At 38.6% G+C, this 18,248-nt stretch overlaps 1 protein-coding gene across 5 annotated transcripts in view; it reads left to right on the forward strand.

Annotated features, from left to right (window-relative positions):
• LOC149571189 (histone acetyltransferase of the MYST family 1-like) overlaps positions 1-18,248 on the forward strand; it is a 256,088-nt gene that overhangs the window by 56,840 nt on the left and 181,000 nt on the right. For 4 of the 5 annotated variants that reach the window (XR_016359776.1, XM_089812762.1, XM_089812765.1 and 1 more), the window contains exons 3-5: positions 9,397-9,465; positions 14,958-15,193; positions 15,380-15,457. Coding sequence is in view for 4 of the 5 variants with exons in the window: in XM_089812762.1 (XP_089668888.1) it covers positions 9,397-9,465; positions 14,958-15,193; positions 15,380-15,457 (383 nt within the window). In the remaining variant the exon portion in view is untranslated. The remainder of the gene's footprint in view (positions 1-9,396; positions 9,466-14,957; positions 15,194-15,379; positions 15,458-18,248) is intronic. The other variant, XM_089812764.1, reaches the window with a different exon arrangement.

The raw sequence follows: 18,248 nt of genomic DNA on the forward strand, positions 1-18,248 counted from the left end.
GCAAAGGACAACATATAGAGCGCACATGTGGAATGGGTGTTGCGGATACCACTATTTTGCATTCGCAACTTGAGGGTTTTCTCTACACCATGTTGGAAACCTATGATAGATTCTTGCGAACATGTTCATTTCCTTATCTAGGACAGAATTTGGTGATATCTTTTAGAGCTGTAGACTTCACCAGGGTATTTGGCATACCAGGTCATACACATGGAGGAAGGAAAATCAATAACTAGCCAAAGAAACTAGATCGGAGAATCAAGGAGCAGCTGTTAGAAATAGTATGTGGGAAACGACTAGAGGCAGACAACAAAGCTTAATGGATTCTTCGAAGGAAAGGGGATTGAAGAAATCCAATGTGCAGGAAGGACATTGGTGTTGTCTGATGGACTAAGTAATGAGTAGATCACTAGTTCAAGTAGGGCATCAGATATTTCATTTCTGTAGGTGACCATGATGAACGGTATCATGAATGGCATAGTATATGATTGGGCATCCTTACTGGTTGAGCGCATGCAGGAGTTCATGACGTTGCAGCATAAGACGTTTTATATGCCGTACTACGCCATCGTCTTATTCCTCGATGCTACAACGCGGATGATACCCAATGATAGGTTGGAGATCAAGCCAGGTCCGATAGAACCAAGAGAGCCTCTGACCATGCAGTGGAAACTTTTAGATACTCCCGAAGGACAAAAGATCATTAGACAAAAGAGGATGCGATAGGAAGTGGAGAGTTCTGAGCAAGAGAACATGGATAGTGGGAGATAGGACACATCCTTCGAGGATACTGATGACTCAAAGCAGGAAGTGAAGGACAAGGAGGATGATGAGGAAGTCGAAGTTATCACAACACTGCCACTACTATTTCCGAGGTCCCTCACAACTACCTCTCACTCCCATTTAGTCCCCGCAAGCGTGCACATTCTTGGTTTCAGGCAGTTTAGGCAGCTTGTAGTCATGACTCTCGTCACTGTAGTAGCTAGACCAGCAACATGACCAACACACTAGCCATTTGGCCGACCAACAACATTAGCACCTTTGGGGGGTGTCGAGCCTTCAGTTGATACAATAGTACTAGATACAACCGTAACAAAGGTAGTGATATAGTTATTTGAAGGGGTTGTCCGAGAGACTTTACCGGCCGCACCAGAGGTAGGAGCTGAGATACTTATACCCGATGGTGAGATAGATACTTAGGAGGGAGTGATGGAGATGGAAACGAGTGAGGGTTTGAGGACACCTGGTGTTCACTTGGATGTAGTGGGTTTAGACCTGGTGGTTACTGTCGATGCAATGTTGTTAGCAATACCAATAAAGGAGCCAAACAAAGAAAGTAAATCTCAGAGGTGTAGCACGCACTTGAGTGCGAGGTTTAACAACACACTAACACCATGAGCGACAAGCATTCTCACACCTGCGCATGAAGTAGCCCAGAAGGAGATCCCGTAAGCACACAAATACAGGTAGAAAAGAGTCACCCGATGCAGGTAGGTGGGATACCACACTTCTCCACAGAGAGCACTGCTGAGCGGATGGTAGAAGTAGTGAAGGCGGCCATGGGTATCAAGCAACCTACAGAGGGGCTAGATGTATTGATGGGAGAGGGTGTGGAGACATTTATTGCTGATATGGTGACTCGGGCTCGCAGAGCAGTGGCCTCTACACAGACACAAGCCTTCTATTTAGTGGTAAGGGAGTTGGAGCATGTCATATCTCTCATGAGAGTAGGGTGCCAAGTTGCCTTTTCGTTCTACTTTATGGAGCATGGGTGGCCCAGGGTCGAGATTTCAGAGATGTGCCATGATTGGGCCAATATGAGAGAGTCGATTGGGGAGAGCCGCATAGAGGCTTTGGCTCAGGAGATAGTCTGAATATATCGGGATACTTATTATGCCCTTTGGAGGAGCTATAAGCAAATCAGGTAGCAGCAGAGAGGGCTTGGGAGGAGTCAACTACCAAGTTAGTAGCGATGAAGAAAAAACTAGCTGCAGAGAAGGTAGCTCAGGAGTTAGAGAGAGCAGCCTGGGAATCCGAGAGGACAATATTTTTGGCTCAATAGAGTCAGCTATAGCAAGTTGCAACAGAGAAGGAGATAGAACTTGGAGAGATTGCTAAGATGATGCAAACAACCTTGGAGATTCAGATGGAGGCTGAGGCAGATTTAAAGATACGGATTGGGCAAGTGCGTGAGCTACGAGCAAAGCTGAATGAGCTTAGAGCACGAACGTCTACCACGCTAAGGATGCATCCCTCTTCCTAGTTAATCTTGATGTAATTAGTGTTTGAGTTATGTTTTGAGTTTTTGATTTTGCCGTTTGGAGATGACTTTACTTTTTGGGGGGGATGATGTTGTCAGTAAGAAGTATTATAGCCGACGGGTAGAATTGGTATCCGAAAGAGCGCCTTATGGTTGAGTCACCCCTTCGAGAAAGTATATTACATCGTTCGAATGAACTATTGGATCATCACTATAAGTGGAATTGCATATTGCTTATATGAATAAAGATTCCGTTTTGTGTTACATTCCAATACCTTAATGTGATAAACAACCGTTTACCCTATATAGTAAACAGTCAATAACAATTAAGCGGTACTAAGTATATCACAACGGACACCCTTAGAACAATAATAGATCGGATTTAACTAATCAACAAAGAAAGGATTTCAGGAAAATGCTTGGGATTGAAGTAAAGAGTACGAAAGATCAGATCACTTTTATGAAAGAAAGGAGATAATAAAGAATCAAATATAAATATAAATTGACCATTATCAGGGAGTAATTGAAGTGATTATGTTGAAGTGCATAAGTAACTTAATAAAGGGTCATTACACACTGTATATCACATAAAATTATTGGAAGATTTGCGACAAATATGATTTCTTATGAAGGTCCCTTAATGCATTCAATGAGGTCATCCCTGGAAATTCTAAACACTGGAAGATTGGGAGTTTTACATTGCGGGGGGCAATAATAACCAATGTTTCATTGCCATTGTTTAACAAATGCGTATATGGAGGCATCTTTCTGATTTAATGCATATGGACCTTCATTGGAGAATTTAATATCAAAGATGTTGATGTACAAGATAAGTATTTATTATTCTTAAGTATTACATTTATCTACTCATTATAGTCTCTCTTTTATATGTATTTCTATATGTACTATATGAGTTATTTTCCTTGATCTTTTCCTTTGTACCTGAAGATGATTTTGCAGGAAAAGAAGAATGGTATAGTAGGCATATTATGCAAAACTCAATCTCATAACAATAGTTCCAAAGAAGCTCTGATTAGTCATTAAATGATCGGGCAGGATAAAGTGAGGTTCTTGAAGCAAATATCTTTGATGATCGAGATTATGAGTATCCTTCTACATTAAGAGGGAGTCTGACACTTCTTCAAAGGCTACATAAGAAGATTGATATTCAGAGGGAGTCTAAAAATATTTTTGTGATTGCATGATTTTGATGGGCCTACCCCTGTGTACATCATGAGGAAGTAATGACTTATTAATAGAAAGTCAAAGATTGATATAAGATCCAAAGGAGCAAAGAACAAGTGAAATTCTTTGTAATTCTTTCTTCTCTTAGAGAGAAGTTTGGGTGAAAGTCCTTGTTCCACTCTCTAGGAGTAGCTATGATAGATCCATCCTCCGAGTTGGCTCATGGTGGATATCACGAGAGTTACTATTTTAAAATATAACTATGTCAATCATGATAACAGGTCAAGCCATTGTTAAGATCGTCACCTTTCATGACATTATCCACATAATGTCATGAAAGGTGATGATCTTAACAATGGCTTGACCTGTTATCATGATTGACTACATGAAGTTGTCCCAGAGTGCCGGATATCATGATAATGAACGTATCATGATAGAGTACATTAAGTTGCTGTCACATAGTGTCGGAGATCATGATACTATATTTTGTTGTTCTTGTTCTATTATCATGTAGACTTCATTAAATTGTTGTCCCAGAATGTCCAAATATCATGATAATGAACATATCATGACAAACCACATTAAGTTGATGTCCCAGAGTGTGCTGAAGGTCACGATACTTGTCATGATGGACTACATTAAGTGGTTCTTGAGATTATGATTGTTATCTAATAGACTACATTTAGTTGTTGTCCCGAGTGCCAGAGATCAAATAGCACATATCTTTCTAAGATATATCATATTCTTTTGGTAGGCATGAAGGATTTGATGCCAATGCACATACCAAAAGAATATAAGTACGATGAATATCATTTGATTGATATTTCTTGTTGAATCATACTCTAGATTATATTGAAAGATAACATCTAAGTTGATGGATATATGTTGATATCCTTAAATACGCAATTCTAGGAATATCATATTGAGATGATATCTCTCCATATACCTGAGAGCATAATGTGTTCTATAACAATCTCCCTAGTAAGAGGGACTGTTAAGGTTGTAGCTTTAGTTGGATTGAATTGACCTGGAGATAATTCTTTTATGGTTATTGGTAAATCATCATTTAGACAAATGCTCTTATATTTACTTATATATATATATATAATCTAACGATGATTAACCATAGAGACGTCTCCTCTCATATTTTTAAGTCATTTAAATCTGCATTTGGAACACACCAATATCATGGTGGTGTTATTATATTTGCAGAAAATGATCTATAAAATTAACAACTATATTTGGTTGGAGATAGGCATATGCAAGGAGGTGCAATGGTGTAGTCAACGTTTCCCGATGATGATGAATGATTGATTCAAGTTGATTGCATAAGGCTTCACATTTTGTGGGGTCACCTCATGTGCTTGCATTGAAAGTTTTACCTTCTCAACCATTGTGTCTATGCTGTCATATACATGTCCCAAACAAGGTTGATATGAATCAACAAAGCGGAGCATAGTTGTGATAGGGTCCGTGAGATCTAATACAAATTCCAGACGGTCCCACCGACCCTCATCCAAAATCAACACCTTGACCTTTTGTGTGCTCTGTGAATTTGAAGCCTTCCATACTCCATTGGCTTGAAATAACTATTTGGCTTAATGCCTCTTGCACAATGACAAGTTGTCTCATAACAGTAGTATGAGATGCAAACTGGGTCTTAGCCACCTAGGTAAGTTAGTCATAACAATATGCCAATAAATATTGAACATGACATAAAATATATTCAAACGATGTAATTAAATGAATAAAAGAAATTTAGCATTTACTAATTACAAATTTACAATTTGAATTTACTTTTAGTAACTCCAAATTGGAGAATGATCTGGATATGGATTGTGGCATGTTGTGGTTCGTCACAAACATTTGTATCTCCTCTCCCTCTTGGTATAGTTGCTTCACCCAATCTATTTGGGTGTCAATTTGTTGCATGACCAAATTCAAGGAGTGTACGGTGCATGGTGTCCAAAAAATATGGTCATACTGGTCCTCAACCAAAGCACCTGCGCTCCTACAATTTTTTGTATTATTTGTATTACAGTGTTACGGGACTCGCCGAGTTAGACTAGGACTCTGCGAGTCTGAGGCAAAGTCCTGATTTTCAAGGCAATCTGCCTCTGGACTCCGACTCGGCTGAGTCCTGACAAAGTCCACACGGACTCGCCGAGTCCAAGGACTCGCCAGACTCGCTGAGTCCCGATGCCAAGACTCTCGCCAGCGGCTAAGAAGGAAAAAGGCAAAAAAAAAAAAAAATTGTTTGTTTTATGTTGACTTTTTTGGTTCTTATAGCATCTTATTGACCTAAAAAGGTCATTCCACCATTTGCTTGTGCTCACAAGAGAGAGGAAAGAGTTAGAGAAGAATATTGGGGTTTTGAGAGAGGAATCAGCAAATCGGTTGGCTCTCCCGTATTGATTGCTAATGGTTTGTGCATCTTTGTAGCTTGCATTAAAGCATTGAAAGGAGCTTAAGGGAGCATTTGGAGGAGGTTTTTACAAACTTGCATTTCCATTGTTTGTGCAAATTTGAAGAGGTAAGCTACAAGTTGCATTTCTTTGTGTTGTTTAACTTGTTTTGTACTATGTTTTAAACTTTTACATTCGTATTTTTAAGTATTTTTACTTCTCATTTTGTTTAAATTTATTTGGTCTCTACTCTCTACTACTAGTCTACTGCTATCAACTATTTTTTACTTCTAATTTTGTTTACATTCATATTGCAGCAGGCTAGCAGCAAACATATTGAATTTTGACATTATGTCTCACGGTGAGGAAAGTGGAACTAGGCCTCTATTTAACCCTAATGCAAACCCAAGTGCAATAGCAAGGGACAGGGCTTGAAAACATGCCATCTCGAGGCACAAAAAGGGAGTTGTTACATGTTGGCATTGCGGTGTAGTGTATAATGGGGGAGGAATAAATAGATTGAAGTATCACCTAGCACATATACCTAGACGTGATGCTAAAAATTGCAAAGATGTACCCCAAGATGTTATGCGAGACATGCAAGCTCTTGTAGAGGAAAAAATGGAGAAAAGAGAATTGAAAAAGAAGCAACATGAAGAAATGGCACAACTAGCCGGAGCCCAATAGGGATCTTCTAGTTTTCGCTCTCCATTATCCCCTACTCCACCTACGGATGCCACTACTTCTACAAGTGGGACCATTGGGCCTCGCATTCGTAAGCAAAGATCGACACTTGATTATGTGGGTGAGGATGAGGATGATGATGAGGATGAGGATGAGGAAGAGGATGAGGTTCAGGCTCAGCCACAGACACAGGGAGAGAGGATGGCTCTAGAGTCTTCCATGACTTATCTTAGGTGCACTCGTAGGAGGACATGGACTACTATGAGCCTTAGTCTTCTAGTTGTTATTTTGATTATGCTATATGTTTTGAACTTATGAATTTGATACCATGGAATTTGTAATCCATGAATATTGTAGACATTTGAGTCTTTGACACTAGAGTGACACTATGTTTATTACCTTATAGTCTATAACTTTATATTGTGTTATTCAATTTTTTTCCTCCAAAAATTCGCTTTTATACTTATGTGATCTATGCAAAATTGTGTATGTGTATTAAGTAGCTTCTATTTATCTCAATTACTATGTATTTGATGTTAATTGACTAAAAGATACATGAAACAATCTTAAAATCCTTAAAAATCATTGAATTTCATAGGTTTTTCAATTTTCCGAGTCCTTGCCGAGTCTGGTCGCCGAGTCTGAGTCCGAGTCGGATTTTGACCTTTCCGAGTCAGAGGCGAGTCCGAGTCCCGTAACTATGATTTGTAATCACTTGAACTACATTCTCACTACTTACCATCTCTATGGCCTCAATGAGAATTTTGGAAATGAATTATGAATCTTTCGCTTACCCTTCACTATCAACTCCTTTAAAGAATATTGTCCCTTTGGGTGACACAATCAGATTAATCAATGGCTGCTTTCTCGTATCTTTCCATCTATTCGAAACAATAGAAACACCTGGACTTCTCCATGAATTTTTAATTGGTTGAAGAGCTCCATCTACCTAAACACTCCCTTTTGTCAATAAAGTAGTGCACACCTTTTCATCGTTGCGACATGTGTAATCATCCGGTGCTTTAATTATGCTTGCCACCATTTCTTTCCAATGGCGATCTCACCAAATTGAAAGGAAGACCATTGGTATAGAGACATCGTGCAATGGCTTGATCAACAAGCTCTCTTGCCTCCATTTTAAATGCTTTGTCCAATGGACCTCTTTTGCAAGAAATGGTTTCTATTTCTTCCTCTTCCACTTCCGGTATAGGTACTTGCAAGAATGGGTGTTTGGAGGATACAATTGGCTCTTTCGGTAATTGGATTGTTTTCTTTGAGGATGGATGTTGATAAAAACTTTGTTTTGACCTTTTTACCAATTTATCAACAGCTTCTTGTTCTTTTACAAATGAAGCTATTTATGCATTAGACAACCCCTTCCCATTTGTGCCTTTGCACATTGAAAATCCTTTACCAGCAGGGGACATAAAATGAAGTTTTGACTGAGAATAAGAGCCATTGGATGATTTGCCTTTTTTACTTTGACAGTAATTACACTTCCAAATATAGGAGCCACCTACGAAAACTTGTGACATTCTTGTGGTATGTCTCCATTAGGGAGATGCTACATCAATTTTGAAACTATTAGCTGCTTGGCCTATTGAACTTTGACTATTGGTGGTGGCCATCTATACGAAATTAAATAAGTTTAAATTAAAAAAAAACTGTGAACATCAAGCATATAAGTGCAAAAAAATGATACAAAACTACTAAAATAGATAGCTAAACTTCTTGCTTTACTTCTTTTTTTTCGAAAGAATAAATTAAAACAGACCTGAAAAAATTCATTCAAATCTCAATAAATTTCATGAAAGAACTCAAGAATGAGATTAAATGCTTACCTTAGTTGCTTAAAACTTGTCTGCGGAAGCTATCTCTTGCTCTACAAATGATCCTTTTGAAAATAATCTCCTTTCCTTCAAAATGCAAAAATGGAGAGCAAATGAGAAAAGAGAGGAGCTGCAAACAAAATGCAACAAGCAGTTGTCGAATGTCCTCTTTTAGGGTTTCCAAGGAAAAAAAAGTTAAAAGGCCTTTCTCAAAATGTGCGTTTTTGGTGTTTTAAGTGAAATTGTTTTGCAAAAAGCGCTTTTTTGTGCATTTCTGCATTTTTGGATGCTTGTGGAGGCTCTCGGATGCATCCAAAAGCCATTCCTGACCAACCGGGTGTGGCAGCATTTTGTGTCTAGAAGCCCTGGGAATGGCTTCCAGCCAGCTTCCCCATGCCACTGCTCCTACCAGCCTCTGCCAACCTTTGCTTCTGTCTTTGGGACTATAGGGTATGAATTGGTACCTAAGTTAAAAATCAATCATCAATAGACACTCCCTTGGTAGTATCCCTCGGTTCTGATTTCTTCACCACGGCCGATGGCAGCTACCTTGTTTGTGGCTGTCTCTGTCCTTTTTTTGGGTTTTGTTTTGCTTTTTCCCAGGCACCATTTGGTATGCCATTGTTGGCTGGCTCCTCTTGCTCTGTACTGGCAGTCCCTTCTTTTTTTGGACATTAATAAATTTATTTTATCTTATCTTGTGGTCTGTTGTACATTAAAAATGAATGTTTAGCTGCTATGCCTGTGAACTTTGTTTGGTGTCAGATTTTCCCTTTTCTTTCATCCTCTGTAGAAGTGTAACTATATTTTATTATTTTATCTCACTTGAGAAGATTTGTCTGTATTGTATTAGTCAAAGTAAATTTGCTGCATTGATATCTTTTCATCTGGTAGTCCAAGTAAATATATTCAAGTGGGTATCAACATATTATTTGCACGAAGCTTGTAACATATGTGGGACCAGGTTTTTTCTTTTCAAATTTTAGTTTAAGCATATTTGATTTCTTTATGAGATTTTTTCTGACTGCTACAGATTCAGCTGAGATTATGGATCGACGAGACAGCAGAGTTGGAATTGAATATTATGTTCATTACATGGATCGTAAGTAGACTTATCTTTTACTGTTTTTCATGTTTTGTTATTTTGATAAATTTCTTCAGAAAAATTAGTTATAATTTTGTATTTTCTTTCCATGTGAATTGACACCTATAATTTGCAACATTTACATACATCTTATACTAAGTGAGGGGTCTTATGAGCATTAGTCAGATCTATGGCATGTGATTTTTTAGCATGCTCTTGTGAAGGCCCCTGCAGTATTCTCGCACACCTTCTAGAAGGCTTTTGTCTGTACCATCCAATATGGTACCATGATAAATTTCAAGGAAATTTACAGTGTGTGCACTGAGATCGTGTTTGTGTAATTTCTTTGATTGACACCCCAATTAACTATAAACTAGAATAACTTCAAAAAAACTTAAAATCTAGAATATAGCCAACGATGATTTTGAAACTCATAACCAGACAATTTATGCGCAACTTAAGGTTATAGAGGTTGTATAAACTTTGATGCAGCTAAGACAACAAACTGATTCTAAAAATTCAAAAAGAACTTTTATAACATAATTGTGAATCCAAATTTTCTTTAATAATCTCTGCGGATCTGCTTCAAATCCACAAGAAATTACTGTAGAATGCTGCACATGACTACCATTCTCCTCCAAACCCATTCTCTCCATAGCTGTTTTGGCAATCAAAAACTCTATATTTTACCCTTTTCTGGGCCATCATGTGCATAACAGGCCCGTAGACAATAAGTTTCAAACTTATCACGATGAAACAGAGATTTTTGTGGAGATATCGCCCAAATATTTGCGATATGTTATTGTGCGAAAATGATGTAAATTATTGTTGAGCAGAAAATATTGCGATAAGTTGATTTATCCAGATATAAGTGCAATAATTTGAACAATGGTTAATAGTAGTTACCGATTCGGGTACGGATGCGAGAAGCGGGTGTGTAGATTCACGAATTATTTTTTTGGCATGTGAATGCATTTGGATATATATATAGTGTGTGTGTTTGTGTGTGTGTGTGTGTGTGTGTGTGTAGATAATGTCTATATATATATATATATATGTATGTATGTATGTATGTATATGCAAGAAAATGGATTGTTCTAGGATTACAGATTCACAGATATTTCCAAAATCCTCGGTCAAAAACCACAGATCTCCTGAACTGGAAACAACATTAGATAGGATTGCATCTTTATTCTTATATATTATTTTTGTAACATTTGTAATGGAAGGCACTAGTTATGGAAAAATTAACAAACATTGTAGAACTTGATCTGTGGGTTTAAATCTACTACCACACAAACTTGCAGACATATTTTGTTGGTGTAAAACAAGACAATGCCTTCCATACACAGAGTAACCAATAATCGTCAACGTTCAGATTTAGCAATTCTGAGTTCTTTCTTCTCTGCGAGGCTAAACTGGATTTAAATCTTAACTTTTAACCAAATTAGAAGAGCATATGCCTCTGGAAGTCATCCAGATGCCTATGGGAGCCATCCGGAAGCGCCTCCCAGGCATTCAGATGTGAGTGGAAGCCTGAAGCGCCTCCCAGCCATCTGGATGGGAGTGGAAGCCTGTGAGGATGCGCTTCCGGGTGTTTTCCATAGGCATCTGCTTTGGAATCGGCCTCCACAGGCATCTGCTTCCACCTCTAGGCCGAGGATGCCCGCTTTGGCTTCTAAAGTTAATACTATAACTAGTGGTTGTGGAGGATGCAATCACAAAAAAATCTGAGTCAACAGAGAATGCTGTTCACACAAAAATTGCTTGTATATGAGTGACAGAAAAAAATGCCCAAGGGAATTTTGGAAGACTCAGGAAAAAGTAAACAATTGTAAAAATACTTAATGCTGCAATGACACACAGAACCAACAAAATAAAAGAAAAATTTGACTCTATTGTTAGGGAAATACTAACTTTCCATCAAAAGCTTCTCAGATTACAATAGAAACCATATGAAATATAACAATATGGGAACAATTAAGAAAAACTTCCAAGTGAAAATTTAATTCTTAACAAATCAGTAGTTAGATGCCCATGCCTTCAACTTACAGGAAAGACGAATTTCAGTCTGCTAGACAGACCAAAGAAAATAATGCTACAGTGGAATGCTTGTTGATGGCAGACACTTTCTGTCCTGATTACAGGTTTAAAGATACTCAGTAATTTGGTGGAATCACTTCAATACCAAGTACTGATTTGAAAAAACTGATCATAAGGCAGGCTTTAGACGTTGACCTTATATTGATGGACCCACTAAAATGTGCAAAATGTATTTACATATTATTAGCAGAATGGATCAGCTTGCATAAGTTAGAGCCATTTAGAATAGATGCAGATATGGAATAACTGGAAATGCAATATCAGAAATAGCCTAAGGTAATTTTCCAAGGATCAAAACTTTAGATGTTTTGGGAGTGTGAGGTTTTTGGATTGATTTAACATCATAGAATTAAGTGAAAAGGAGAAATGAAGACAGCATCTATGGAGGGACTATTTTGAGGAATTAGCTAAGATAAGATAAATTTATTGCTATTAATGTTCAACAAGAGACCAACAAGGGTCTAAGTGACTGGGAACAATAAAAAAGGGCATACGCCAGCAAGGGGAGTCCACGGAAAGAGCATGAATGCAAAAGAATGGAACAAGGAAAGAACTGAATAATCCCCCAGATGAGAAGTAGTCCAGATAAGAAGGGTACGATCTGGGACGAGAAGGTGCCATGGATTGTCGCCTGTGGGACCTTCTAGAAGTAGGGTGACGGTGTCGAGTGTATCCTTTGTGGGGTCTCAAAGATTTGGTGTGACTAGAAATAGGGTAGAGAGATTGCTTCGCCCCTTGGACATGAGCCACGGTTGTGAAGGAGGTGATGAGTTGCTTAGGAGTGTCTCGATGGGAATTGAAGCTATAGAATGTGATTACGAAGCCACAAGGTCTCTTAGAGATAAAGTGGTTGACACCGCTAGTGATTGTATTTGAAGAATGAAGAAACGGACTTGCATTCCTTGAACATGCAGTAGAACCTTCCCATGATCTCATTGTAGATGGGGCAATGGAAAACAAAATAGATCTTAGTCTCACCTCCTAAAGTGGGCAAAGGTGGCAGACCTTGCCCATTCTGTCGACGTGGTGGTCACTCTGGATACGTAGCTGGTGAGAACACACTCTAAAAGATCCCAAGGAAATGTGAAGGGCACAAGTCTTGCAACGAGTGAGGTGCTAAGGGCGCATAATGACCCTGTCCTGGATATCAAGGAAGCGCTCAACATAGAAGGCCATCCTCAAGCAGAGCCCCCCTGGAGTGTTAGTCCAAGTAGTGATAATATGCTGTCTATAGATGTCAAGTTTGCCATGCTCATTCAACTCCTATTGAGGCGGAAGGAGGTGAGCAAGGGTATCTAGAGAGCAACTGAAAGGGGGGAAGGCTAACCATCGCAATACCAATCAGACTAAGAAGGGCAGAGGCCTGGGCGAACCAATTGCGAGACCTACCATCAAGATTAGATCTCACGATCCCTTCGGAAGAACAATAGGCCAAGTAGGAAGATTTGTGATGGCCTTCGATAGAGTCAACGAAGCTTCAGAGTCGATGAAGAAACCAAACCAAATTAAAAATAGTCCTTGAGATGAAAGGATGAGCCCCAAACTCAGCCAAAACAATAGTGTGGGGTGTGGACTGATGACATTTGGTAATTTGCCGAAGAAAAAGAGTTTGGGCCCTCTTAACTAAAGCCCAGTCAAACTCCAGGATGGAGGGACCCCACAAAATAGAGCCATAGAGGATAGTCGGCCTGACCAAAGAATCCAAAATGGACATTTTGGTCGTGGTATCTTGAAAGTGGTGATAGAAACTCTGTCTCTCGAGCATAGCAAGGGAGTCGAGCCCTTACTAACTCGGGGCTGCATGGCCGGTCTCAGGCTATAACGGGGTCTGGAGAACTTAACAGGTAAGTTTATGAAGATGTGATCTTGATCCCAATGCCTTGGAAGTGAAAATGGAGATGTGAGGTCTTCAAACAATTGAAGACCATAACTCGGGTCTTGCTCAGGTTCACAACTAAGTGCCATGAGTCATAGGAGGAGGCTAACCCATCCAGAAGCCGCTGTAGCCCCTCGGGGGAAGAAGCTAGTTGAACCACATCGTCTTCAATATTAGAATGGAGATCAAAACCTGATGTAAGTAGTAGGCATTGTTAGGGAGCAAGAAATCCTAGAAGGCGGCCTCAAGCTCGTCAATTTAGATACTGTAAAGTGTGGGGGAAAGAGGACACCCCTACTTCACCCTGATGGTCCTTTGAATAGGAACCGGAAATCCCTGTGGAGTCCTGAATTGCCCACAACACTATTATAATCTCATAATAGCCGTCAAGAGAACCTCAAAAATCCCAATGGCCCTAAGTCTTTGGAATAGAGCCGCACAAGGAACAAAATCAAAGGCTTTGCCAAAGTCTACAAAGCAACAATAAACTTGTGCCTTGCAGTGTCAAGCTTCCTCAATGATGGTCCATAGAGACAGAATGTGGTCCATGGTCTGAAAATCTGTACGAAGCCAACTTGACCTGTAGCCCAATAGTGTCGCTGATCAAACTCCCTAGATAAGATAGTGTTCGGCATAGTGGCATAGAATTTGGCAAAAGTGTGCCCAACCGTGATGGTCTAGTAATTGTCGAGGTCTGAGACTGGCCTGGACATATGAATCAGATAGATGATATGGATCATCTCTCTCGTCATTGTGCTCCCTTTGTATAGTATCTCATTAATGATCATATTGCAAAACATACTAGTGAAGCTTGTACTTAGATCTAATGATTGGTACAGACTAGAAGCATAGAAAACAAATTGAATAAACTTCTGCTGGGCAGTTTCAGGGCAGAGTTTATTTATTCCAGGCTTATTACCATCCAAGTAATGTTGTTAAGCTAGGAAACCATGGCGAAAAACTGCATATTAAGATAGATAGACCAGATGACATGTATTGGGATTCTTAGTACATGCAAGGGTTCTGTTCCAAATTTTTGGTTGACTTGGATAGACTGGAAAAATGAAAAGGAAGAATTTTATTTTTTCTCTGCAGGAGACCTAATTTTATTAGTTGGACTTAAAATAAATTGAGGAAAGATAAAAAATGTGCTAGAATGACAAGAAACTTAGGGTCTAGAGAGTATCTAATGACAAATCTCATAAATAAAGATTTTAAACTTGAAGTGGTTAACACACAGACTATATATCCTAAACACGAGTACAAATTGCATACTAGCGTATGGCCCTTAAATGAAATGGAACAAGGAGATAAAGAACTTTAGGAGCTAGAAATTCTTCTGGATTCAAGAAGTAATATGTCAGAAAGTAGGAAGTCTTGATGATCAGTTACAATTATCTCTATTTTATGTCATTTTATTATTATTTAAAGACTTTTCCGTTTGAGGCAGATCGAATATGCTGGTGACAATTAGGTTCTTAAAGTATGGTGGCAATGCTGAAACTGTATTGTTTGTGGAATATTGATGCAGAAAACAAGAGACTTGATGAATGGGTTCCATTTACAAGGATCAGGGATCCAGTTTCAGAAGATGGGCATGGAGTCCAACTAGAATCTGGAAGGTTCGCCCCAGTGGCTGCTATGGGCATATCAATTACTGGGGGGCCCTGTTCAGCTGATGGCAAGTTGGATAATTCAGGTACATTGGATCGCAAGCTGACTCGAAATCTAAAAAGGCGCTATGATGAAATACACAATGTACAAAAGGTATGTCCAGAGTATTGGGTTCAAGTATAGTTCCATGCAAAATAAATTTATGTATATATTTTGTTATTTTCTGTTGCGGATAGGTTGTAGATTAAAAATTGTTGTTATGTGAGTGAAGAGAGTTTCATGTGAAATCTTTTTGTTCTTGGCTTGGTTTAACCATGCACTGGTTGGCTTGCTGCTCAGAGTAAAGAGGAACTCACACCGATGGACCAAACACTTGAAAAAGAGCATGAAGAGAAGACAAAAGTAAAGAACATTCAGGTTTTCCCTTCTCCTGTTGAATTCTGAGATAGAGTTGTTTGATATTACTTTGTGGGTTTTTATGTTGTGTACATTTGAGAGAGATGTATGGCTACTTCTATTGGCTACACGAATGCTCTGAATTCATGACTGATGCTAACTACAGATCTCTTTATTTGTTTCTACCTATTCTTGGTCCTGCCCTATTCTGTGCATGTTACAGATTTTTTTACTAGATTGCAGGAATGTTGATAACAAACTTGTTGATGTTTATTTAGTGATTGACAAGTTACTTCCTGAATGCATAGTTGGTTTTCGTCATAAAGTTCATAAGATAGCACATCCTTTTGTGTGGAGCTGTAAGGCTGGAACACACATGTTGATGGCAAGGCATCTGTAAACCTAGGTGCAACGTGGCTTTGGGAGGGGTTGCACAACATGTCAAATAGTATGAAGGTAATGGTAGTATGAAGGTAATGGCATGACTTGATATGGTGCTTATGGCATCTCTCAAGTGGAAAATATCCCATCTTATGGCTTTTTGTTGTATGACTGGAGGAAGAACTACCAACACTAAAAGTTAAACAGGCAACTCTTAAATAGCTTATTGACGATTTTGAATTCCAAATGATTGGAATGCAGCTAAATGTTGCTGGCACGATACCTGAGCCACCCATGGGAGATATGAGCCATCACGGGTGTGATGTAGAGGATGAAGCAGGATTTATCTCTTCAGCTGTGTCTATGCAAAGCTTTCCCACTGAACTACTGGAACAATGCATAATTTTCAAAAGGAACTCTCAAATGATGGATCTAAGAGGTGGATGGATAACGAGTAGAGAAAAATGGAGCACATGAAAGATGAATATAATTTGTGTTGTGTCTCCATATGGTTGAGGCAATTAATATTATCAGCCTCTAAGATAGTGATGGAAATTAGCATGCATGCCCAATTTGGCTAGGTGATTTTTCATAGTGCACTTCACCTTGTTATTAAAGTATCTTTACACACATTTGTTTTCACATAATTTGTCATGTAGCAACAAAAATAAGAAATCATTTAATTTAAGGGAAATGGTAGTTAAAATAAAGTGAACAGTCCAAGACAGTGATTCCCTAAAATAGAAGATAATTAGTATGTTGTTAAGGCTGGGGTGTTGACTCTCAAAAAAGAGACAATTATTAAATAATGAAAAGGCATCACTTCTTTCTCAAATGGGAAGATATAAAATGGGCAAGGATCCATTTGAAATGGCATTTAAGAAATGAAGGAAATAAATCGAAAATAAGTGTAGAGTTGAGGCAAAGTGAATAAGGTGAATATCTGGATTAAGCATCTTAAGTTGTTTGTTGGCAAAGGGTTTGAGCACTGCTCTGCCTGCTGCCCCTACAGGTCAGGCTGATTCTGGTCAAGAAGGGCATAATGGCTCAATTGAACCGAGCGTAAAAACATGGAAAAAGAGCTTGACTGTCTCCTTTTAAATTTTGTTTTGTTAGTTGATTTGCTTTTGCTTATGGATCCATTTTTTAGATTTTATTCTAACTTAATAGTAGTGCTGTGAGGTGGCCCCATTGCAAATAGGGATGCTCTCTTTGTTATGGTCAAATAATGAATGCGTTATTAAACGTGGATAATAAATGATCTATAAATACAAGTGTACATAAGAATGTTTCTATAACAAACAAAGAGAGAGAAATAGAAACATGAAGAGAGAAAGAGAGAGTTTCCATATTGAACGAAGAGAGAATATGGAAACATAGAAGAAGAGTGACCACGAGAAACAAAAATAGAAATAGATAAGATATTTTGCAAATTTAGAAATAGAAATAGAAAAATGAATAGATGTGAAAAGAAAGAATAGTGTTTGAATACAAATTTAGATTGAACAAATTGAATTAAGTATCCATCATTTGTTGATGCAAGCAACATTACCAAGGTGGAAAAGAAGTTTGTGTGCAGTGGGGTTTTGTGCTTCCAGTAGGCCAATGCCTGCAAAGTGTGGGAGTTGGAGCTTCCGGTCAGTTGATGCTCATAAATATAGAGGTCGTAGCTTACAAAATATTGTAAAAGAATAGTTTATATAAGAAAGCATTTATTTTATCGTGGTTTTTGTTCGTAGCGGGTTTCCACATAAATCTGTGTCATGAGTTCATGTGCATAATTGTTGATTTCAGCATTTAGAGTAATTAATTGGATAAAAGTTTTAAATTGGGAAAAGTTGTTAATAACCGATGCAGCCCCCCTCTCAGTATATTCATGTGCGCTTCACACTGATCGTATCGCGACATCGCCAGGATCGTGGCGATTCTGAGATCTTTGAATTAGACACAAGACATGTTTCAAATCTGCTCCAACTCTTGCACAAGATCTATTCGAGAAATGTTGTATAAATCTGCCATAATTCAAACCCTATATTTGGTCTTTCTCTTTTTTATATCTATTCCAAACTTCTTTGCTATCTCTGCAAAATGAAGGTACGAATATAGTCTTATTGTATATTTGTATCTGTTTACCGTATGGGTAAATAGATTAATGCATACAGGCAATAGATAAGAACATGTAACAACAGTACTACTTTTATTATTCATATATGCCAAAGACATTACATTATGCTTCTGATGATGATTACAATATCCCGAAGGGTGTATAAATACTTTCCGAAGAACCTTGCCGAAGGGGTTCGTTGGCTACATGACAAGAACCTTCCTGAAGGGACCTGTCGGCTACATAACAATAACCTTTCTGAAGGGACCCGTTGGCTACACAATATTTACCGGCAAGATCATCCCGCCCAAAAGAAAAAAGTCGTCT

The sequence above is a fragment of the Cupressus sempervirens genome, chromosome 2 (assembly GCF_028749045.1).
Source record: "Cupressus sempervirens isolate cs-2001-9-10 chromosome 2, ASM2874904v1, whole genome shotgun sequence".
NCBI classification, from domain to species: domain Eukaryota; kingdom Viridiplantae; phylum Streptophyta; class Pinopsida; order Cupressales; family Cupressaceae; genus Cupressus; species Cupressus sempervirens.